The 25,877-nt window shown below is 36.4% G+C and overlaps 1 protein-coding gene across 1 annotated transcript in view; it reads left to right on the top strand.

Moving 5' to 3' along the window:
* trol (terribly reduced optic lobes) overlaps positions 1 to 25,877 on the top strand; it is an 86,877-nt gene that overhangs the window by 10,460 nt on the left and 50,540 nt on the right. The window contains exons 3-7 of the mRNA XM_068298627.1: positions 17,176 to 17,620; positions 17,696 to 17,870; positions 17,941 to 18,104; positions 19,250 to 19,516; positions 19,860 to 20,036. Coding sequence (XP_068154728.1) covers positions 17,176 to 17,620; positions 17,696 to 17,870; positions 17,941 to 18,104; positions 19,250 to 19,516; positions 19,860 to 20,036 — 1,228 coding nt within the window. The remainder of the gene's footprint in view (positions 1 to 17,175; positions 17,621 to 17,695; positions 17,871 to 17,940; positions 18,105 to 19,249; positions 19,517 to 19,859; positions 20,037 to 25,877) is intronic.

Here is a 25,877-nt window from a genome sequence, read left to right as displayed (position 1 = left end):
TACCACGTTTCTTGTTTCTTGGCAATGACTCACAAACTGTAGGAATTGGTTAATTTCAACAAATTAATGGTGGTGGGTGGGGGTAGGAAGGGCTAGGCACCTCGTGGCTTTGATGAATCTTAATTAAATGCATATTTTCCTGACATTTGCATGCCTACGACAGTCGCCCGAGACATTGGCATGAGTTTTGCCTGCTGCTTTTTTTTTCCGTTTGTCTTTAATGTTTCGTTTTAACCGGTTTTGTAGCTTATTAAGCACTTTTAACCCAAAACCCACAAAAAAAAAAAAACAAAAACAAAAAGAAAAAACAGCAGAAGCTAGTGCCACAGTTTATTATTATTATTTCATTCGAGGGAACTAGTTGCCGCCTTATCAAAAGTCATTAAAATACATGCCAGAGCGAGAATGAACGACAGACATACCTTTGGTCAGCTTGAACGCTTGAACTCTTCTTCTTTGCTGGTTATTATACCCTACACTAAAGGGGGGTATATCATTTATCACTTAAATATTGTGGAACATCCTCAACTTGAGCCTTAGAAAGATGAAATTAAACAAAACAAAGAGCGCCAAAAAATATACAAAAGAAAGAAAGGGCTTGCGTCTTGATTTGTCTTTATATTAACCTTACAAAGAAAGTCAAAATACCTAAGGATATATGATTTTGATTAAAAATAATATGAAATTGAAAAACTGGAAAAAATTTAAAGTTTATAGAAATGATAGAATTAAGAAATTGATTTTGATATACTTATTTTATACAATTTGTAAGGGTATGCTTCATAATTTTAAATTTTAGGCTAGTTTCTTTGGGTTTTTGGTATTTTTTCTTTCGTTTTTATGTTTCTTCTCTTTTGTGGTTTGGTTGAGTAAGCTTGGAAATATGTAGCAGTATATATGTATGTATGTACATACATCAGCCGATGTATATGTATGTATCTAGCTAGCCATATGTATGTATAGAGGTGTCAAATGCATTGACAAATTTCAAGCTGAGATCAGCATTTGAAACGAGCTAAAAAACCAAAAGGCAAGTTCATTAGCTTTTGCCATCCGTCCGAGATATTCAATTCCTCTCACACGCAAGATTTATATTACATTTGAATAACTTGCGATTCAAATTTATTTGAAATACAATATATAGTTAGTTCCAGTTTGATCATTTAATTGATTCTTACTTATATGCACACATCAGCCTTTTGTTTTAAATTATTCAAGAGTTTTTTTTTTTTCTATTTTCATTTCAGGTATGGAATTTTATTCATAATCATGCAGATGATGATGATGCGGGGTAAATAGATAAACAGACAGCTTGGCGGCTACTTGATTGAAGCCATAGCCACGCCCCAACAAAAAACAAAAAAACTGACCAGCCCCTGATTTAGTCCCCCATCCCACCCCCCTCTCCAGGTAAAAGAGTATGGGTCACTACTAAATGAGCCCATTAGCTGTCAAAAGGCAAATATTTGTCAATAGCTGGCAACAAAAAGCAACTCGATTATTGACCAAAATGAGACAAACTTGATTTATTTCCTGTCTCGCTCTCTCTCTCTCTCTCTCTCCTATTCCCTCTATATGTGTTGTGCGTGTGTGCCGTTTAACCAAAACTTAAAACTCAACGAAAAAAAAAACCAAACTTGACCTTGACGCAAACGCTTTAGGCTTTTGGTTAAGGTAAGAAAGAGAGATGAAGCCGCCAGCGGAAGATATGACAATTGAATATTTTGATACCCAGTAATTTATTAGCCATAAAGGAATGAATACTATAAAGATTTTGAAACTCCAAATAAGTACATTAATAAGTATAATTCTATTCTATCTAATTTTGATATTTTGATTTAAAAAATAATTTCATTATCTTTATTAGCAAAACAAAATTAAGGTATCTCATAGTCGTTGACTACATTTGTTGTTGTTTGTCTCGACTTAAGCTTCAAATAGATCAAAGATGATAAGAATTTTGACTCGACAACATACACACTATAGGCATAATTGTCGTTCCTGAAATTCAATTATGGATTTGAGCGAAATACTAGTTTCCGGTTTCAGAAAACGCTTCGGCATATATCAATGGGTATGATTGGGTATAACATGACCCCAACTTTGAACCCTTTCGTTGGGATATCATATGTAATATTTGAAACATTGATACTTTCCAACACTATTTGTCAATAAGATCAATAATGTACACAGTTTGAGAGTCATTATTGTTATGATGGATATGATATATAGATTCAAATGATAAATATGTATAACATTATACACATACATAGATAGCTGGCAAAAGGAGTGTCTCTCTCTCGCTTTCATAGGCTTTCTCACTCTTTTACATTGAAAGCTTAGGCTAATGCAGTTCAAGTGTTGAAAACATAGAAGAAATAACTTTTCTGTTGTTGTCGTTCTCGTTGTTACACTGCAACTAAAAGCTGAAATCAACAAGCTGCACTCAAGAGGTTGTCCTCTCTGAACCCGCCTCTTTTACTGCTCCTCCCACTCCTCACTCGTTCACTCACTTTTCTGTGTGACAATGACAAGGAGGTCTACACAGAGATTTTTTTTTCGTTGTTGTTGTGACGGAGACGAAGACGGAGACAGAGGCTCGACTGTAATTACGTTTACTTGTTGTCTTCATCGTCATTTTGCATTGTGTGTAGGTGTAATACCTTTAATAAGCAGGATGACGTTGCACTTGACGACGTCGACGACGACAACAACGACGAGGAGAACGATGACTACTGGCTGCAGCATTGCAGCTGTGGGGCAAACGGTTTTGTTAGGTTACCTTTGTTCAACCGGCTTGATAGATCTCTCTGTCTCTGTGTGTGTGTGTGTGTGTGCACTCGAGGTTGCCATATCTTTGTGGCTTTTACATTGGTTTGTTGTTGTTGTTGTTGTTTTTTGTCACCCATAATGAACCCATCTCAACTCTCTGACTGAGCATTAAACCAAAGACTAAAGTAAAGCAGGTTCCATCAAAATCTTCAGTAAACGATTCTCACTTTCTCTGCCTGAAGTAATAATGAAATAATGAAACTAGGCTAAAACTGATTGAGAATCACAAACAAATGAAGTTGAATATAGAAAATATTATATTCAATATCAGTTGAAGACATATTTCTTGTGGAAGTTCAAGTTAGTATAATCTATCGATTAAAAAGCTATGACCATTAGGAGGCTATAACTATGAGACTTATAGCCATAATCTTTGACTATAGAAAAGATGTATCCGACGTGATCATCACGGATCAAGTTATGGACATTCTTTATTAATGAAGATTTAGGAAGTTTTTTATGGTTAAAGAAATTAATGATATTGGTTTCAGTTTCAGATTGAAATTAAGAGTGGTTGTGATCTGGGTGTGTGTGTGTGGGTGTGTGCAAAAAGGAGCGAAGAGTAAAGCAAATTTTTCATGAGGGTCAGGTTATTTAATGTTAAAAACGTTGATTTGCTAGTGTTTAGAGCCTAAGCTGAATGTAGATTTACTTTATAGGCTCATAAATTTGCACATACAAATGTACATACATACATATATAAGCCCTGACCATAACGTGCTTTGCATATACACACACACACACACACGCAACAGAGAGGTGTATATATGTATGTATATTTAACCGCTCCCCCGAAAATTGGTTAGCCAAACACGTACCAATCTCAGCCAGTTTTTTTTTTTTTTGCCAGGCTCTGACTGATTGTCTGTCTGTCTGACTGACAGTCGCTCTCTCTCTCTCTCTCTCTATCTCTGTCTCTCTTTTTGTCTGTCTCTTAGTGGACTCGAGTCGAGCTTTATGGCCTTTAAGGCTTATATAATTTATGCCTTTTCTAAGTCAGTTTCGTTATTCTGTCGATTTTGGTTCCTCCTCGCTTTTGTGTACTCCTTCCTTGCTCTCTCTCTCTCTTTTCGTTTGGGACCAACGCCTTTTGCATACAATTCGGCATATTTTTTTAAAGTTTTCTTTCATTTCAGTGGAAGCAATTTGATTGATTCCCCGTATGATCTTTTGTATGAGCAATTTTTCGTTATTTTTTGTTTTATTTATTTATACATATGTCTCGGTCTTTTCGATTTCGACGAGCTAAATGTATGATGAGGTAATATCTAAATGGTCGATAAGCTTGGAGCAACGACATAGGCCAACATTCAACCGATAACTTAATCGCAATCGTCTCGACTTGACTACGTCAATATTGAGTCTATATATAGTATAAACCTACATATATAGGCTTTTTATTTCATACTTTTTCTCTCTTTCCCTCACTCTCCATGCCTCTCGCTGTCTTTTTCTTTAATTTTTTGATATTGTTTGCTGGTCAATTGAGAGTCCAAAAGGCGCAAATATACTGAGTAGGCTAGAAGGGGGGAGGGAGAGGGCCCATAAGGAAATTGAATAAAACATAACAATAAAAGAAAAATACACACACACGAATACACCTCTAAAACTGCGTTTGTGTGTGCGCCTGTTGCCCATATTTGCCTACACTCACTCAGGTAATTAAGTTTAAAGTTTGTTGACAAGGCACCTAGAAAAAAACTCATAAAAGGCAAAAAAAAAGGAGAGAGAGACAGACAGAGAAAGAGCGAAAAAAACGTACGACAGGAAACAAGCCTTGCTAATAGTTAAAACAATCAAACCGTATTTTCTATACCCTGTGAACATTAACCATTGAAAAATATAGAGTTTCCTTCATTAAAGATATATTTGAAACTATATTTCAATCTGAAGAAAACGGTTTATAGGGTTTTCACCCTCATTAAGCTTGCTGATTCAAACTGAAGGGCACTTCCATGCCATAAGACTTTGTTTTCAAAAATATATTTTCCAAGTTTGAATCTATTAAACTTTGTAGAGTTTTAATAACATTTTGAATAACTCATGTTTTTCATTATGAATCACATATTTTTTGAGCCCCAGGACTATGTCCATGTTGTCAAAGGGTATGCAAGAAGCGACTGAACTTTCAAGCACCTAAAGAAGAGTAGGAGACGGAGTCATTAGGCGTCATCTACATACATACATACGTTGACAGTCAATCCCCATTCTCAGTTCCAGTTGCAGTCTCAGCCCCAGTCACAGTCACAATTACACTTTCACAGTCACTGCCTTTTCAATCACTGTTACAATCTCAGACTGACCTACAACGAAGTCGTCGTCGTCGTCGTCGTCGTCGTCGCCAACGTCATCGTCATCATCATCATCGTCGTCGTCGTCTGTGCGTGCCTAATGAGTTGCTGTAATGTTAAACCGAAAATTTTCATATAAACAGTCTGATTTGTTGTTGTTGTCTCGGGCGGTTTGTTTTTGTTTTTGCAATGAGTGTCTGTGTTACATGTATTACATGGCCCACATAAGTCATAGATACAACACAAATCTAATGCTTGTCTACAGTCCACAATGCCTATGAATAGCGCTTCCTCTCACATCTGTGTCATCATTTCGTCCTGCTCTTTAAGTAATTTCCTATGCCAAAAAGCATTAGATATTTATTTTTAGATTTCCTGTTTAGCTTAACCGGTTAACAGTTTGAATTCTCATTTGATTTATAAGAATTACCAGTCCATTAAAAAAGTTTCCATAAGTTGACCCCAAAAATAAACAAAAATAAAAAATTTATAAAATCTAGAAGAGGTCGCCTTACATTTAAATAGTAGAAGACCCTTTCCAAGATACCAATTATATAGAGATTTGATTCTTTGTTCAACTTGTTTAAAATGTTTTGAGGTAAACTGAAAAGGAAATTTCAACTAAAATATGAATTGAGTCCTGTTGATTTCCAGTGGAAAGAAGTTTTAATATGGCTTTGATTTGTATAGTCGTTCTTTCTTAATATTCTTAAACTTCTTGAGTTTTAATGTTTAAAAAATTGCATTACCAAGGTTCCACTGTTAATACAAATGCATAAGCATAGGTAGCCCGCCATGGACTTAAAACAAATTGCACGCAATTAAACACGCTCCATGCCAGACATCAGCCAACAGTCGACAGTCGACAGCCGACAGCATCAGCATCGGTTTTAGCCATATGATGACTTTTAACTGTAGGTGACGGTTACAGTATGCACTCTTCCATGCACTACACAAACACACACACACACACACACACACACACATTGATAGATACATTTTTGTGTGCCGGCCAGCGGCATGTGGCATTTAAAGCGATTTGAATCAAGCCAAAACACCGCCAAGACCAACAACGAAGATGACGCCCCCGGCACAAGCTGAGGAGCAGGCGCTGGCATAGCCACAGACACACAGGTTTTTGCACAAAGTGCACCGAGCAGCTAAATTTTATGACCATGTAATTTTGATGTTAACATCTTGATTGTCGATTTTGATAAATGGTCTAGGAAATTTTGGGTCTTGATCATGGCGATGCGATCAATGCGATGATGATGATGATGATGATTCTGATGCCTTGCCAAGATGGTTAGATAGTTCTTCGTTTTTTTATTTTTTGCAGCCTAATTGCACTCAAGTCGCATGGCTCAGCGCCATGTGCCATGGGGCAGTGTGATTTATGGAGTCGTAGTGAGACGAAAATACAGTGATATCACTCCGTCTGTGTGAAGTGATCGGGGCGGTAGGCGGTTGCAATAGAACGAGACACCCAGCCATATAGGCATGACATCATCGGAGTTTATATACATATATGTGGGGAGAGTGAGACAGTGCTTTTGTTTTTGCCCATGCTAATAATGTGTGACATACATAGTTTTTGTTGTTGCTTCTCGTTTTAAGTTGTCAGTTGCTGCCATATTGTCCGTTGCCAGGCATCAATCAATGGATTCTTAGGCTCAGCCTCGAAATAGATCGTGCACATGCAAAACTAATGGAAAACTAAGCAAAAAAAATAAAAATTATGTTTGAATGTAACCTAACAATCTGGATCAGATCCGATGACCCATAATGCAACAGTCACATTTTGCATTGGTCACCGTTTTAGCCAAGAATCCATGATAAATTTAAACAGTTTTGTCACCTCGACTCTATCTATTTATTCGTGATGAATAATGTTTATTCAATTTATAGGTAGCTAAAATAGTTAAACTCTATTTATACATGTATGCGTGTGTCTACCTACAGCACTCTGATTTACATCTATGCAAATGCATTTCAGGCCTTGAGTGTGTTGATAGTAAGTTAACAATGTGAACTCTTTGGAGCAATATTTATTTAGATATTATTAAAGTTTGCACACTGTCATATATGTAGATAGTGAAATTTGCATTCAGCTTTACGTGGATTGCATGACAAATATATTAAATGCGGTAATTACCGATTTAAGATCAGTGTAAACCTTTACATGACGATATGCTGATTGTGATTAGTTGTAGAATTGCTTTTTATAGCGTTTACCAATACTGATATGTCTGTTTGCTTAACCCCATTAGAAGCAACTGTAACTTGCTTAATGCGTTTCTTAACACTATTCACAACGCGATTAAGTAACTCTAGTTGCTTTTCTAAATCCCAACACTATTTTCAGCAATATTAGTGTATTAAGGGTTTCGTCTGAATCTTTTTACATTTTGCCAAATGTCAGTAAAAGACTCTGTCAGAGTACAACTTTTCCTTGGAAGGGTGGGTCTAAGGGCCCATATGATGTCTCATACCTTTGTTTATGCTATATTTTGCTATGTTAGAGAAGCCTTTTATTCTCTTTACCACCCTCTCCGCCCCTGCTCACCGTTTTGTGCTCATCTTTATTTGGCTGTTGCTGTGGTTACAAGGTCGTCGCTGTATCTGGCTTTGGCCTTTTTCCAAAGAGTCATAGAGGGTAGTTGTAGCTAGTGGGCGGAAGTGGCAAGTGTATAGGCGGCGGCAACAGCCGCAAAAGGGTTAAAAGGTCAGATTGCAAATTGCGGTGCACAACAATTTACAGGTACAAAACTTGCCAAAGTTTATACAAATTAAAACTGAAAGCACACACATCGCGCTCGTCCGTCCCACCGTCTGACTGACTGTCTCTACCCAGCCAGTTGCCGGCAATGCATAAAACTTTTACTGTCTGTTGGTCAGAAAATGAAATAATGGAAGCCAAGGAAAAATATGAGATTTCAAATGTGAACGCAAAAATGAACTTGCTTTCGTTCATAATTGAGATCAGATTTCATAGTGGAGTTCACAGAGTTTACCCAATCTCTCGTCTATAGAGTCCTGGCATCTTGTGCTTAGAGGTTAAATAGTCTGCTCATTAAGTGAAATGTATCCCGACAAGCAAGCCAACCAATAAACCATCCAACCTTCCTGTACTTGCCGGCAAGGCCACTTTAATTAATATTCATTTAATTATTTTTAATCGAAGAACCAAGAAAGACAGAGTGAGAAACATAACAGGAGAGAGAGAGAGAGAGAGAGAGTGAGCAAAAGAGAGAAGCGTGACCACATACATATCTGGGCCCAGCTGCTTATCAGTAAGTTGCCTATAAATAACAATAGCAACAAACTTGAATATGTAATAAAAAATAAAAACAGAAAAAAAACCAACAGCAAGAAGAACAAATTGCGTAAATGCTTTTTATAGAAGTTCAAGTCATTGAAAAAATTGAATTCACTTCCTTCTTCTCGAAGAGCAAGCAAAATGCGGCCACACGCACAAATATACTTAGATATATGTATGTATGTATGTATGTATATGTACATATACATATGTACAGTTTCATAATCAGCCAGACCAGAAATGGGGCCAAATGGAGGCCATAAGTTCTACTTGTTGCTTATGCCCCACAAAGAGAGAAGTGTAACCGTCAAATATTGATCCTCAGGCAAGGCACAAATCGAAAAGTTTCCGTTCCCCAAATTCAAGTGAAAAAAAAAAAAAAATCATCATAAGTTGTCAGACGAGAGGCGAAAAGCGAGAAGAGCATTAATTGAAATTGCCAATAAACAAATCAACAAGAAGAACTTTTAATGAAATGAAATCATTTTTATTGATTGAAACATTTTGACAAATTTATGTTTATTTACAAAATCGATTCAAGCTTCACCCGCAGTCAAAAAAATATTGTTTAAAGTGATCGCCTATTGATGGACTTTAGGTACAGTTATGTACAAAAGCATTGCATACTTTTAACAGCATGCCAGGAAGAAAAAACTTATGCTACTAATTCCAAGTCCTTTATTCTCATTTCTCTTGATCTTCATGAAAATTCTAAGAAGATTACTTTCTTTTCGTTTTCTCACACGCTTGTGATCTTTTGCTCTTTGCTTGAAATCATTTCTATTAATATGCCGCCAAGTGAAATGTGCAAGTCTGCAACATAGAATGCAACATTTTCAAGCACATATGTGTGCGTGAGTGTGTACATAGTATCGTATGTACCCACTTAATTCCTAAATATGCGGAATATAAAAACCATCAGAAACGCCACCACGTGGCAGCTGTCCATAAAATTTACAAAACGAAACGACTCGAGAGTTTATGGCGATAAAAACACAAAACCAAAAAGGCACTGAAACAAAAACAATCAAAAAAACAAAATATATCTTGTTAGTGAATGACTTAGATGATGATTTTAAGATACCCTGTATATAGAAAAGGACGAAAGATTGATATGATATACAAACTTATTTGTCCTATTTATGAAACAGAATGAATTTCTTTCTAGCATTTTGCTAAACCTTTTTAAATACTACTAAGGGGTATCATAAAGTCAATATGCTTTTGAAAAAGGCAAATGCAAAAACACACATAAAACACATGCTTCATAAAAGTTTGAAACAAAAAAGAAAATCTGAGAATTCCTTCAAATAAAAATGATGATTATTATGCGAGTTTCGGGCTAGACTTACATATGGCCTTACTCTCGAGGCTCTGTCTGTCTGTAGTATTTGCGACATGAGTTATTATGTAGTTAAGACTTTGACATTTGGCAAAGACGAAGAAGAGAAAAACAATTAAAATGCAAAAGGTTGAGAAGATCAAAAGCAATTAGAAGATGTTATGAAGTCTGTTCCCAAAAACAAAATGTTTAACATAAAGTTCGACTAAAATAAATACACTACTCTAACTTTAGATTATGAAATGATTGTTTCCAAAGGTTTTTCAATTATAGGCAAAACTATAAAAAAAAAAAAAAAAAAATGCAAAAAAAAAAAAACCTAAATAACTCTATGAATCAACAAAAACACTGACTGCTAGCAGTTTATGAACCGTAAACTAATAATAATAAAAAATTATATTTTTACCTAAGCTTATCTGAACACTTCTAACTGTCTGTTAAGCGAAATGTCTTGATTATCTACTTTATATTGCAGTTTACTTAACTTACTTTAAACCAAAAAAAAAATAGTTAGCTGCCAGTTCCGTGACTGTTAATCAAAGACAATTTAAGTTTTAGTGACTGTTGTTCTTCCTTACTTTGTAATTTAGACAAACTTGTTGCAAAAATTTTAAATACTAAATCGAAAATTAACATTTAACTTGATTATTATATAAGTTAACTTAGTTTCAAATCCTGTTAAGTTGACCCATGCCCTTAAAGTTTTTAATCTTAAAGCTTAGCTAAGTATAAAACTCATAGATTTTTTAAAACTCATAAACGGAAAAATAACATTGTTTCAAACATTTGTCTATGCCTAACGTTATCACACATTTTGTTAGTGTAGTAAAATACCTGGAAATTTTTGGAACAAATTTTTTGAGTTGAGTTTTAATTAGTTCACATTAATTACGCACAATTGTGTGAAATTGTTGGCCAAGTTGGTCGGCCAACTACCTCAACTAATGCTCAATTACAAATTGGCGGTTCTAATGTAGACAAATGACAGGGCCAAACAGGCCAGGACTGAGAAGAGTTTCAGGTATCTGAAAGAGGCGCAACCATCATTACATCATCATCATCATAATCATAATCATCAAGAACATCATAATCGTCATCATCAGGCACATTGTCACGTAGCTACTAAGTGCCACAAATTACGCACGCAAATTGGCTTTGTTTTTTTTTCGCTGCTTGAAGTGACTTGAAGTGAAATGAAGTGAGTTGGTTCCTTCTTATGCTTCTGCTCCTACCTACATACATACAAACATACATATGTATGTATATTGATAGTTTTACTCGATTTAGTTAAGTTTTGTTTTGCCAACTGGTCAGTATCACTAGCTAGTTTCGAGCATCACTTCAAAAACGACAAAGAAATAGCTGTAAAAGAACTATGTATGTATGATAAGAATTTCCCCATTAAACGGGGCTTAGTATATCAGGCCAAAACACCAAAAGAAAGAAAGGAAAAAGATGAGGGAATAAAAATAGCTGCCACATAGACAAGGACTAGCTCAAGTTTTGTGGGGGGCTGACAACTTAATATCAGGCACGAACAAAGTGACACCCCCTACCCCACCACCGAAACCCACCATACCCATCAGACTTTTGTGGTGCAACCACAGCATGTCAAACAACAACAAAAAAAAAAAAAATTGCAAAGAAAAAAAAAAGAAGCCGGAGAAAGAAAAGTCTGCCGACAACTTAAAGGCGTTAATGGTCGTTTGTTTTATGAGAAATTGCCAAAACGTGAGCGGCATCATCAAGTGTCCAACCCAAAAGAGTCTTGCATATCTCCCTCTCTCTCTCTGTGTGTGTGTATGTGTGTATTATGGTGTAAAACATCAGCCAGGATCAACAGTCGCCAAAAGCGTGCTCTATGCCCTCATGCTTCTGTCCAGAGGACGTGTCAACCTTGAGAGTAGGAGTTAGTGAAGCACCATCAGAAGTTGCAACATTTAAATAAGTTTCCACATAACTTCACCAGAAAAAAAAACCACATACACACAAAACCAAATCAAACAATGACAATGTGAACAATTGAAATAACAACAAAAGATTTCAAACAGCCCTCGTCCTCAACATTGTTGAACTTTGCCAACCTTTTTGAGCCAAACTCAATGCATTACAACTCGAAATATATATAACCGCCATATGCAAATTGTCCATTTCAGGTGTCACATTGTCACTTTGCCACATTGTTGCACATGTGACTTTGTCTCTTTCGCCCTCTCTCTCTCCCTCTCTCAATGTTACATGCTATTTAATTTCCTGTTATTCTATCATATTCAGGAGTCTAAGGTTAAAGTTCTTTAGATCTATTTCAACATAACAAAAGAGGAACATGAATCCTGTGTGTGAAAAACAAATTGAATTAGTTTTCATTTCCATTTTAGCATTGTTTTAATATCTATTACTTCTTTTTAATCACTCTTGCCAATCACTGAAGGTTTTTGACCAATAACCAACCCCTATGCAGAAGGTTGTTTGTTTTGGCTATCAATTGATTGTCTACAAGAGAATAACGATTCTCTATGTCTGAGCAAACTGAAAAGCTTGACTAATTAAGTTTGACATACTTATTTCCTTGGAAAACGGATTAGAAAATGGACTCAATAGATCTTTCCCTATCCCAGTATGCGAATATTTACCTATTGCCGCATTCATAGAAGGTCTCCAATTTTAAATCTTGAAATTTTTTGTTTCGCGCTGCTAAATATAAACAGTTAGGGGAAAAGATTATGTTTAAATTTGATTAGTAAGCCGCTATCTCATCTACTCCATTTTGAAGCAATGCAATAAAGATGATGTGCCCACCCACAAGACTATTTGGTATATCAAATGGCAGCTGAATTGCGCAAATAAGTGCACAAGAGGAAAATCCGAGGATGGCAATGGCAAAAAAAACGTAGAGGGAGAAACTAAACTGAGAAGAGAAACTAATTAAATGAAAACAATTGGCGAACGTCTAGTTTACAGCGCTCGAAATATGTGCGGGGTGGGGAGAAAGGAAAACACTCAACAAATAGAAATAGACACGAATTAAGAGAATCTTGCTAAATATTTCCTGCTGAGATCTGAAACCGGAGATCTAAAACTATACAGAGAGCAAAAGAGATGAAACTTAATTTGTTGTTGCACTCAGTTTTTGTTTTCCTACAGTTTGATGTTGAGGTAGACCGGGGCAAAGGAAAAGGCAAAGGCTGAGGCAATGCAATTCTTCATTTTAATCTCAGTCTTCATACGTTGATGATGATTGACGGGCATGGCGACGCTTTAAACTTAATCACATAATCTTCTTTTAGAGGTCCAACGGTCTCCTTCCCTTAAACATTGCCATCATCTTCTTCTCATTCCCCTCGATTGGCCTCAGAGATGACGGGCGTCAATTGCTTTGCACTTGCCCCAAAGACCCAAATACCGCCACAACTTGATGACATTTTGAGCATAAAAGTAAAAAGCAAAGCAAAAACCCAGCTAGAAATGCATAATAGCAACAACAACTAAAAGGTTGTGTGAGAAAATAACTCAGCATAATAATAATAGAACAACTATGAACAGAAACAGAAACAGGAACAGGAAAAAGAGCCATAGAGAAGGGAGTGTGAGTGAGGAGTGGCAGTGGAGTAGAGTAGGAGTCAGTGTGTGTCTGTGTGAGTTTTCTGAGTTTTGTTGTTGTCTGACTGGTGGTTTACAACCAATTACCTTGGCGTTAGTTTTTAATCAAATTTTCACATGTTTTTATCCCCAATTTCCTTTTGCACAACTTTCTCTCTCTTTGCGTCTGTTCCTTTTATGAGAATATCCTTCCTAATAATTGTGGGTAACACACAAACACACACATACAGAAAGTAGAGAAATGTTGCTGCCCATCGACTTTAATTGTTTGTTGGGAATGTTACAAATACTGAAAACTTTTCAATTCTAAGTGCGGATACTTTTCTGCTATATTACAGGCAATGTAAGGCACAAAAACAGTGTAGACTTGTGGAGATTACATTACTAATCACATAAACCTAAGAATCTTTTAGGTTTTTGGAGACTTTAATAGACTTATGGAGAGAGAGAGAGAGAAATATTCTACTCAGTGTAGACTTGTGGAGATTTTGTTGATTTAGACAAGAAATGTTTATCATACCACAAATTACATGAACTAAGAATCTTTTAGGTTTTGGAGACTTTAATGGACTTATGGAGAGAGAGAGAGAGAAATATACTTTATAGGCTTGTAAAGATTTCGTTTTGTAGACTTAAAAAAAAAAGAAGTATAATTCACAGAAATTATAAACCAATTATGTTTGGGAGACTTAAATAAATTTGTGGAGAGTTTCATAGGCCTGTGGAGGCTTTGTAGAGTTGTGGAGATTTCCCTGTACAATACACTGTTTGATTGAAGACATAAGTTCTGTTTTTAAAGATGAAATCACTTCGTAGACTTGTGGAGACTTCTGTTAATTTGTGTATAGAAAACATTTTAATTTGTAGAGTAACTAGACTTTGCCTTTGAATGGTTTTAGCTATTCCTTTTGTTGCCAAATTTGGCCTGCCACGCCTTCATAACGCCCAGTTTCCATAAAGGGCCAAAGGAAACCATATTTGCCGTGTTTATTGGCCACAAATTTTGTGTGTAGTCAGAAAGGCGGACAGACAGACAGACAGACACTCAGTCAAACAGTCAATAACTTTTTCCTTTCGCGTTTTCCCTTTCTCTCCGTCTCTGTCTCCGACTACATTTCCATCCATCTCTCACTATTTTCCACTGTCTTCATTGAGAAACGTGTGCGATCGATTTTACGAGTATTTTGTCTGCGATTTTCAAACTTAGATGAAAATAAATTGCCGTACACATGTGTGTGCAAAATTTATGAAAAAAAAATGGAATGAAGTGAAGGAGATGTGTGTGTAGCGGGTGGAAAGGCTTTGGTGGGGTGACTTGGAGGTGGGGGTTCCTATCTCTCGCCCAACTGTCTTTCTCTCTCTCTCTCTCTTTTGGTGTTTGTCTGTCGTTTCCAATGTGTAATTTGTCTTACAGGAAATGAGTCAAAATCAGTGTCTGGCTGCCCCACGGGACGGGCCTAGTTTTCATAATTTTTTGGCACTGTGTGTGGTCTCCTTTTTTTTTTTTTTTGTTTTTTTGGTTTGATTTTGCCCAATAAAGTTCAATGCACGGAACTGGACGAAAAGAAGGAACAATAAAAAGAGGGGAAATAGCATTAACAAAAAAAAAAAGGATAAAATAAAGAGGAAGTTGAACAACAACAGAAAAAGAAAAAAAAAACACCCAAGTCTACGAACGACAATGACGACCTTGACGACTGTCTTTACTCTTACATTACACCCTCTCTTTGCCCATCGTTCTCGCTGTTGTATGTATGTGTGTGTGTGACCCAGTTTTTGTCTTGGGATGTCTATGCAACAAGTTTATTCGAAATGACTACAACAAAAAGAATATACAAAAAAAAAAAAAAAAAAACAAAAATGCATCAAATCTCATAAATCTCTGTGAATGCATTTAGAAATGGGTTCAAGGACAATAGCTGCCCCCCGAACTGAACCCCCTTCCACCACACTGCCGCACTCTCTCTGTCTCTCTCTCCCGCTTGCTGCCTGCTTTTTAACAGACAATTCACCTTTTTACATAAATAGTGGCATGTTGCATGTTCTTTTTGATTTGCCACGCACATTAGTTTCATTTATTTGCTTGTTTGTTCAACACGCTGCGTATGCGTAATAATTCATTTCCACTTCCATTCCCATTCATTTTCATTCGGTGGATAAGTGTATGTGGGCGGTCGTTTTCACAGTTTGACAGCCACAGTTTGCAATAGAGGGGAAGCTGTTTGCATGCATTAGCCACATTTCTCGTGCAAGAAACAATAAACGCTCAAAACTGTGTCAGGCCAATTGAATTGCAAGCATTCAAATATATTTGATACAATTTACCAAATAGACTAACTCGAAATGCCCCCGAAATGTCTGAGAAGATATTGTTTAATTGACAATCATATAAACTATCAATATCAAAATCACAAATTTAGAATTACATTTTTTGTTGCCTGTTGAAAATTGAATATTTAGGAGACATTCTTTTTGGCAATTAATTGGCATTAAAAATTGACCTAAATACGCTTATCATACACACAAACATATAAATAATTTTAATATCTTGCCATTAATCAATAAGAATTGCTGATTAACTAACCGAATTCACAACCTAATTACTTTCTAATGGTCAAGATAAATGGTGCCAACTTTCAGTTAAGCTTGATTTGAACGGAATTGCTACTTCTAATTTTAAGGTCGAGAAGTCACAGTTAAGTCAACCAGAAACAAGTGTACTTTAGGCTTATTAAAAACTACTTTTTGGTTAACGATTTAATCAATTACAACTCAAACTCCCCCCGTTGTAACTCTCTAATTGAGAATTGATTTCAAGTGTTAAGTTTTTGGTTTTGTTTTGTTTGTAAGTGACAGACAGACGTCATAGATTCTTTATTCACGCACTATTCTTGTTGATAAGTGCCAGAGTTAGGGCGAGGCGGGGACCCACCCAAGGCGAAGACACACAGAATGTACAATTTCCATAATGAAGAGAATCAAAGAATCAAAAAGATATATGTATGTACATATGTACTTTGTAATTGCAGATTTGAAATCTTTCTATTCGTATTGAAAACTATCCACTTAACATTTTTGTTTAGGTCCAACTTGTGCCTGGTGCATATGGAATGCCATATCTATCTATCTATGTATGTATTTACCTGTAGCTATATACATACATAGACGTATATATCTTTTATTTCTTCTATCAGAATGATACAATAATGCAGCAGTGGGGGCATGGGAAATAAGTAATGGAATGTGGGCCAAATGTGCATGCGCCTTGTTTCACTTTACTCCCCGAAACCCTCCCAATTTTCTTCTTCTTCGCCTTTGTCATATCTTTGGTTTTTCTTCTTATCGATAAGGTGGCCCCATCGATAAAACCAAGAAGATAATAATGGGCAAGAACTGAAAGGCCCAATGAAGAAGATGACAAAAAGAAGACGAGAAGAAGTGAATGCATTTTTCATGTTGTAATTGTCATTTACTTGCAGTTTATTTGAAAATTTAAAACATTCTTTTGTTAGGGTGGTTGGTGGAAAGTGGAAAGATGTGGGGGGGAACGCCTTTATTTGAAAATTTCAAACTCAAAATTCAACAAACTGTAAACTGTTGTTAACAGTACGCCAAAAGCTTTCTGTTAAAGTGAGGTGAAAAGCTTCAGTAGCCATCAAACTGTCAAGTTTAGCCTATTTAGACATCCAATGGCTCTTAAACTGTGAGCAGTTGGTTACTTTTTCAGGCTTTGAAAAGCTTTTGGAATTTTCATTCTAATTTTGGTTTTTCTCAATTTTTCATTCTTGCAGCAAATCACAAGTTTAGACGATGACCTTGACTTTGCGGAGAAAGACAATGTTATTTTGGATCGTGAGAAGCGTCATGATGTTCTAGATGATTGGAACTCCATAGCTGATGATGATGAGCCCCAGTTGGTAGAGGGTAACTGGTTCAGTCAGGGTGTACATAGAGTTCGTCGCGAACTCTCTCGCATTTTTGGCTCTGGTACCGAAGCATCGAAGGTTCGTGTCCATCGCAGTTTGAATAAACGTCAACAGGAGCGACGACAACAAGCCAAGGAGGAGGCAAAGCAGCGACGTGATCTCCAAAAGTTTAATAGGCAACAACTGCAGGAAAAACAACGTTTGCAAAAATTGCAATCACGTAAACGTTCACCCGATAATTATGAGGAGAACTATCCGGGCTCCGGTGATGGCGGAGATGGAGGTGATGGTGGAGATGAAACCACTTCGTGTAAGTGATATTAGATTGAGATCTTTATCAAGTCATACATTGATTCTCTCTCTCTCTCTCTAACTATTTTCCCAGATCGTACCGTTTTCATCATACATGAACCATTCTTTACCGAGTATGAGGATAAAAACAGTGAAAAATTCGATACTTTGCAAAGACAACTTGCACAAGAGTTGCTTTCCTTTTTCCGTGAGGTCTATGAATTGGATGACGATGATGTGGAGCTGCATAGCACTCTCTTGAATGTGGAGTAAGTACATATTACTCTCCAAACTCAAACTCCAAACCTCTTCTCTAATCCTGTTAATTGTCTCTTATAGACCAACGGACGATGCCTTTAAGCAGCGAGTGTTGGTGCAATTGGAGATACCAAATCGTATTACCGACTTTGAGGAGCAATTCCGTAAACAATTATCGAACTATAATCGAATTGACAGAATAGGTGCATCTGTCGATGATAGATTCGCCTTTTATCCATATCAGGGTAAGGGAAATTATAATAAATTTCATTATAGAACTTGCCTTAGCTCTCTCTATCTCTCTCGCTGCTCTATGCTCTCTGTGGTGATTGGGGCCACCAAGTAAAACGTTCAATTACATATGTCCTAGAGTAGAAATCTATATTTGAATTAATTCGAATTTTCCAAAAACTTTCACTACTATCATGCTATCTCTGTCACTCACTCAATACACCTCAAAATGCAGGCTATACCAAATCCTACAAACCCGTTAAACCAACGAAATCAGCTGTTTGCCTCAAAATGGGTGATGAATTCCCATGCTCAAATGGTGATGAGCAAATCAATTGCATTAACATATGCAATGATTTGAACGATTGTTCCGATGGATCTGATGAGGAGCCACAAATGTGTCAACTATATAGGGAAACGAATATATTTGATAGAAACAACAACCGTAATGATGATGATGGCTATGATGAATATAACGAAGATAATGAAGTTGTTATCACTACGAAGCCATCGGTAAAAGAAGTTCTACGAGTTTGCGAGAATGATGATTACTTTGATTGTAAAAATGGTGATGGCTATGCCGATTGCAGTCATGTATGCGATAATAATAACGATTGCACCGATGGTTCCGATGAAGATCCTCAAATGTGTGCAGCCCATCGAGGTTTGTTCTGCTTACAAAAAAAAAAAACCGGGTTCAATACACAACATACATACATAAATCCATTCATTGTGAATTCGTGGAAGGGAATGCAAACGAAACTAATTTTGAAAGAAAACCAGAAAAAACAATGGTTTCAAAAATGTTGGGGCAGAGTTACGATTGCAATCCCCGTGGTGGGAAGGGGAGGGCGGGAAAAAAACGAAGCTTTTGTGCCAAAGAAATTGTTAACCATTGAGTGATGTTATTTTTGCATATACAAACTATTTCCATTTTCATTCTGTCTATCAGTTGCTTGTACGCCTAATTGTAAGTCATCGACTGTCTCTCTCTTTCTCTGTCTTTTTTTCACTTTCTCTCTGTCTCTATATCTAAGTCTCTATGTTTTTGTTATGTTTTAGTAAAACGACAAAATCGCTAACTAATTTTGTGCCTTTTAAACTTACAAACAAACACACATACACCAACACACCTACACACACACACACACACATACAGAGACACAAATCAACATAGGGTATGACATTCATCCGGAAGGACCAGTTATAAGTGCTCATGACACGATACCAGAAGTAGAAGGTTCTGGCGATGATAGCGCTGTGACGATCAGTCATTCTGGCTCCGTGTCTGGCTGCCGTGGTGATACCACCTATACTTGTCCTGTATCAGGTCACACCATTTGCGATGAGCAGCGTTGCGATAGCATAAGGGATTGTCCTGATAACGAGGACGAATCGAATTGTGACTCTGATAATTATGAACCGGGTAATTCAAATTCAATTTGATCATCATTGTCATCAACTAGAAAAAAACAAACAACAACAACAACAACAATAATAACAACATCATAACACATTAAACTAATCCTATACCCATGTAAATCTAAGTGAACTTATATATCTAGGTATATATAATGAAATTAGATCGCAATCGCCATAGATCCCCTCAAAAATCAAGTCATTCCCTTCGCACCCAGTTTCATTAACTTTTAGTATTTTCATTTTTCTAGACAATTTGTTTGCAGTCATTTGTTTGACTTTTCTTTTATCCTTTTTTTTCTTTTTCGTTTTTTCTTTTTATTTTTTGCGGTTTATTTAACAAATTTTAGATTTGATTTGCTCTGAAGAGGAATTCAAGTGCGATTATCGTTGCCTGAATTTGAATTATCGTTGCAATGGTCACTTAGATTGTGAGGATCAAACCGATGAGGCTGGTTGCCCACCCACAGAAGAGCAAGAGCCAAATCCAAAACCAGAGCCACCAGTGGATAATTGGATAGGTAATGGTGAGTGCTTATTTTATTTAATTTTCGTTTTCGTTTCTTTTGATTTTGATTACATGAATCTTAAAGAAATTCAGAATTTCACTTGATATTATATTTGATTTTTGGGTAATTTCTGATTTAGTCAAAATATTATAATGCCCACTTTTGCTTATTTTGTTGTTAATTTTTTTTTTGTTTTTTTTTTTTTTTGTATATTTTCTGACCGCTGATCTCATTTGCATTGCCGGCTGGCAATGTGCCGTGCTTTAAAGTAAAATCAATTTTGCATAAAGTTATTATGTATTGTATTTGTAATGGATTAAGGAAATAAATTCCGTATATTAATTGGCCCATCGATATGAATACAAAATGAATATGAATTCATCCGTATTTTAAATTAGGTTAAATATTTTTGCCTCTTCTCTTCCAAATTCTAATGGATTTTGCATAAAAACATATCTATTTATAGGCGATCAACTCAATTGCTTAATATTTAGCGATCATTTATTTAATTATTTTCAATTCCCTTGCCAAAATTTTTCCAATTGATGGGTTTTGTATTATCGCACTCTTGACTTTAAATAGTTGATTGTTTCATCTGACATAATTATTGAAATTCGGTATACAAAAAGTATATTTTGAAGTAATTGGTTTTAATTTAGGGGCTCTTTGGATATTTTGGACTTAATTGGCCAGTTATTGGCATTCCATTCCATTCGCCACATTGGATTTGAAGTATAGTTTTCAAATTTCTTATATATCACTTAACTCTAGGGTATTTATACAATTTGTTTTACTCATTGAACGATTGGAAAATGATTTCATGCCAATTCGAATTCCAGTTCAGTACGATTCACAACGATAAATAGTTCATTTGACTACTTATTGATATGTTTCATAATATCTTTGTTCCCCCAAATCCTCCAATTGAAGAATTTGGAAATGATTAGCTTTTCATTCCATCAGTTTTGTATTACTGTTGACCCTGAAACCAGTTTGCATCCATTTTCAGTTTTCCTTGCTAGTAAAAATTGCATATTCCCCGCGGATTCATTTACTCCTCCCACCACCACCGCATTCCCTCTTTCAACCGCCAAGCCACAGCAAAAACAAAAATCCAAAAAAATAAAAGTGAAATTACGATTTCAACTCCGCCCACACACGCGTTAGGTCGCTGGTCGGAGTAGCGCGATTCTGTGTGTGTGTGTGTGTGTGTGTGTTTGGTTTAATGAAACGTCTCACACGCAAAACCACACAAAAATGCAAAACTCCAAACTCGAAAACAAATTTGGCACATTATGTCAAAAGAAACGACTTTCGTATACCGTGTATTCAAAAGAGAAGACTTTCCCTTCCATAGATTACTGATATGAACACAAAAATCTTAAAACAAGAAAGGAAATATCATATTAATAGCAGGTTCACGATGCAGGGTATCAAAATGGCAATACAAACGCATAAATTTCAAGTCCTTTCTTCAACGCATCTATGAAATATGCCACAAATATGGAACACATATGTATGTACACACATGCAAGAAGGACCAAAAACAGAAAAAAAAAAATAACAAAATCCATTCCATGTTTTATATATGATGTTGATTTGGGGGTTGACTCTTTTGGCTAACAACAAAAACAATTTGCAACAGATTAAAATTACCCCTAAGCGTATTATAAACTTAAATAATCCTCTTGCACACACTCTGGCAGAAGGACCTCTCTGCCACCTTCATCTCTGGCATCAGCATCTCCTCCCTTGAGCTGTAACAAAATCCAGTTTCAGTTCCAGTTGCCTCCTGCATGCTGGGGTACAATTTTTTGGTATTGTTGTTGTTCTTGTTGTCGTTGATGCTGCTGCTGCTTTTACTACTTGGGGGCGTGTTAAGTGCCTGTCAACGAGATTAAATGCAATGTCAGAGGTCACAAAAAGCTAAAAGAAAGAACCAAAAAAGTAACAGCAACGAAAGTTGTGTCCTTGTAAATTTAATGAATTTTCAACACTTGACTGCGAGAAGTAAAAAACAAACAAAAAATTGTGGGCGTGTAATATGGGGCTATCCCACATTTTGTTAATGGAGCATTGGATATTCGGCAACGGAGCCTTGGATATTCGGGATTATAGCAGTCCCCCAATATCTAATTAGGAAAGAGAACATTTCTCTACCAGCAGAAAACTGCAATCGAGCCACTAGAGAGCCTCTAGTCAAATTCTGACAATAACTTATCTAGTTTCAGTCTATTATCTGTCATTTCCATATTCCCATTAGCCAATGTATGGGCCAATGCATACCCTTTCATTTCAACATGCTCGAAAGTTCAAAAAGTTCCTTTATCGAATCCTTTATCCAGATTATGCAGAAATTGAAGCAAATTTCAATTTTGTTTCTTTCTGTTTGTTCTTTGACACATTTTATCCAGTTAATGACCAATTTTCAGTGTTACATTCGGAAAATATCGAAAGAAAGTTCAATTGAATCGCCTGAGATAGGAACGTCACACCGCAAAACGTTCAAAACCGTCCCCACTAAAGACGCATCCAAGGTGAAGTCTAGATGAACCATTAGGGACTTCTTTTGGCTTTGGTTGAGTTATGTGTATTGTAGATTTCACATTTCCTGCAATTGCCTTTGGTTAATGAAAGTGCTTTTTGAAAAAATTTCTATATTTTGGAATTTGTAATTGTTTTTTTGTGATGTCAACTTTATGAAATATTTAACGATTCGACAATTTTGTTAATTGTTTTCTTTTTTATTGTGATTGTCTGTCTAGTGGCATCAATTGCTTGACGCCTTTTGCTCTTAAGGACTGCAATTGGGGTTAATGAAGTCATACAAAAAGAGAGAGAGAGAGAGAGAAAGAAAGAACGAGAAAAAAGAAGAGTGAGATGGAAAGTCGTCTAACCTAGACCATGATGATGAGTTCTGGATTGCTTAACTTTTGTGTTATGTGTGTGTCTTCATGTTGTTGTTTTTTATTCATTGCATTATGAAATTTGAAACTCGCTTTTGTGAATGGGGTTTCGGGGTTGGGGTATGGTGGATGCTGGCAGACCCTGTGGGGCATATCGGTGGGTTGCAGCATCCGCTCAGTTGCCCAGTTGTTGGTTTGGTTAGTAGAAAAGTGCGTCATTTGGTAGCAACCGAGCACTTGAGTTGCGCTAAATTTTAATTATTATGTAAAGAACAACAAATAAGCAAACAAAATGTGGGTTCTCTCCAACCCTCCCTAACTCTATCTCTCTCTGTGTGTGTGTGTGTGTGATTTAATTTAGAATACAAAAGTTATTTGCATTTATGTAAACTTATTTCTTCTTTTATTTCATTGGAATTTTAGTTGTTGGTTTTTTTTTTTTTTTGCATTGAGGTTTGTTGATTAAATATTTTGTTTTTTTTTTTTTTTTTTTTTTGCCATTTTTCAATCGATTTGTGTGGCAAGACAACTTGCACTTTTAAGACCCCTCCCCTTACACTATGTGTTCCCTCTCTGGGCCACATTAATATTCCAGTTCTTTGTGTGTGCAAGTCAATTAGCAGCTCTACTTGCTGCAAGTTTGTTAAATGGCTACAGATTTATATGCAGCAACAATTTCCACATATGCAAATTGAATTTGCCAGTCAGCCAGCCAGCCAGCGCTTTTCTTTTTCACACTCCAAGCCAAAAAGGGCGAAAATTAAGAAGGAAACAGACAACAACAACAAAAAAGAATGTAAAACGAAATGCCAAAACAAATGTAGAATACAATTTAGCTAATGGGATCGCACTAAGGCATACCCCCTGAAGCTAAATCCATGTATTTATTCAATACGCCAATTGCCAAGGGAAAAAAAAAACGTCACGACGCATGGCCTACTCTGGATTTGAGCCAAAAAGAGAGATTGGTCCTTAAATCCACTTCTAGGTAATCAATTTGTGGCTTAAAACTTAGTTTTTACATGACATTTGAGCTCTCTTAACTGTTTAATAAAAAGGCTTATTAATTTGGCTGACTGTTGTAATAATGTTTAGAAATTCCTTGTTCACATATCAGATATGCTCGAGAACTAACCTACAGTTAGCCTAGCTGCTAACCTCTTCTCTAGTTTTGTTGGCTAATAAAAGCAGTTGTTAAAATCATAAAAATCATAACAACAAACAATGTAAACGAACAACCAGCCAGCCCCTGCCGACCCTCCCCTCTACCACTGGTCCCACTGGTCGCTCATCTACCTACCATTACGTCCTTCCGCAGTGCTGGCGTAGTTGGCCAGCCACCCGCAACCCCGGGAGAGTTATGCATGTCTGATGAGTTTTCCGTATGTGCGAAAAGAAAAAGTGAAAAGTGAGGCGACTTTCCGACTTTCCGAGAAAATGTTAGCAGTGGGTGAACTCAAATTTTTGAATTTTTCTTTTTCTTTGTTTTGTTAAGTACTTGACGCAGGCGCCAAAAAGCAATCGCAAAGGAGAAGTGAACATTACGTTCTCAGCAACATGTTGCTTACTTTGGCAACATGCTTGGGCCTTTGGCAACAAGTTGAGGGGCCAAGCCTCGTCTGTGGTTGGCTGTGCTTGCCGATGCGAAGACAATTAAGCCAACAACAAAAAGGCAAGCATATGCACTTCGTGTGCCTTCGTTAAACGCCCTCGCCTTTTTGATTGTCGTGCCATCATTCGTGTCATCGCATCATCGTGCCATCGTGCCATCGTGACGTTCGTTTCATAATTTTGCTCCTCACAGAGCTAGAGCTTAGCTGCAGCGAGGGTGAAGGCGAAGGCGGAGGGCCAGCAACAGCAAAAGCAACAGCAACAAAGCGAGCCTATACCGTTGCTAGCGAGCTGCATGTGGCTTCAGTTCCATTTGAAACGTTTGCGTGTGCGTTACGTGTTTGGCGCGAGTTCTTAATCTCAGCTATCTCTCCCTTTTTCTCCAGTCCGCAGAACCAGAATATAAATATCATCATAATAAATATTTTGTTTGGTTATTATCATTTTTTTTTTCTGTTTGACTCGTATTGTTGTTGTTCTTCTTCTTCGAACGATTCGATAATTACCATTATTAGTAAATATTTAAATTTTTTTCGAGTGCCCGTTGGATTCTTTTTTTTTTTTTTGTTTTTTTTTTCTTGAAATCTCTCTAATTATATTTGAAAAGCCTTCAATCCGATAAGCAGAGAAAAAGAGTTGAGTGTACGTGAAACAATAAACCAAAAATCATTGCAAAATTTCAGAATTTTTAGCAATTCTTCTTCTATGGTGTGTGTGTGTCTCGCCTTTGTGTGTGTGTGTGTGTGTGTGGTTGCTAACTAATTGTATTTACACAAGTTGAATTTTATCAGAAGACTCATAACTTTTTGGTAGATTAGCACAAAAAAAAAAAAAAGAAAGAAAGAAAAAAGAGATCATGCAGTTTACAGTTACTCGTTGGTTTTGTTTTGTTTTTTTTTGCTTTGCTTTCTTTTTTGTCTTTTTCGCTATCTGTTATAAACGAGACAGCGACAATCGAAAAATCTCTTAATCTTCATTGAAAAATATTGTGAAATGATTTGTATTCCTTAGCAAAGGAGGGGAATCCCCCCGTTGAAGTTATTTTCTATTCTCCAAATGCAAGAGAAACTTATTTTTCTGACTATTCTTAAAAATCATTTGAAAAAACAAAAGACTCGCTCAAACTGCTGACCAAAAATTCAGTTAAAAGATCCTTATCACTTTGGTATCAATTAATTGCCAGGATCTTAAAAAACCCTTATTCCTTGAAGCTTGCAAAATGTAAAAATTCGAAACTTAAACCTAGAAATTATTATATATATCTTTATTTTTGGATTTTTCAAGCTTTCACTTTGGTTTTTAAAAGTTCTCGCATCAATTTAGCCTCTAAATTTCATGTTTT

The sequence above is a fragment of the Drosophila tropicalis genome, unplaced genomic scaffold (genome assembly GCF_018151085.1).
Source record: "Drosophila tropicalis isolate 14030-0801.00 unplaced genomic scaffold, ASM1815108v1 contig_158, whole genome shotgun sequence".
In the NCBI taxonomy this organism is placed as follows: Eukaryota; Metazoa; Arthropoda; class Insecta; order Diptera; family Drosophilidae; genus Drosophila; species Drosophila tropicalis.
Note: the sequence above shows the minus strand (reverse complement) of the source record. Positions and strands in the feature narration are given on the sequence as shown.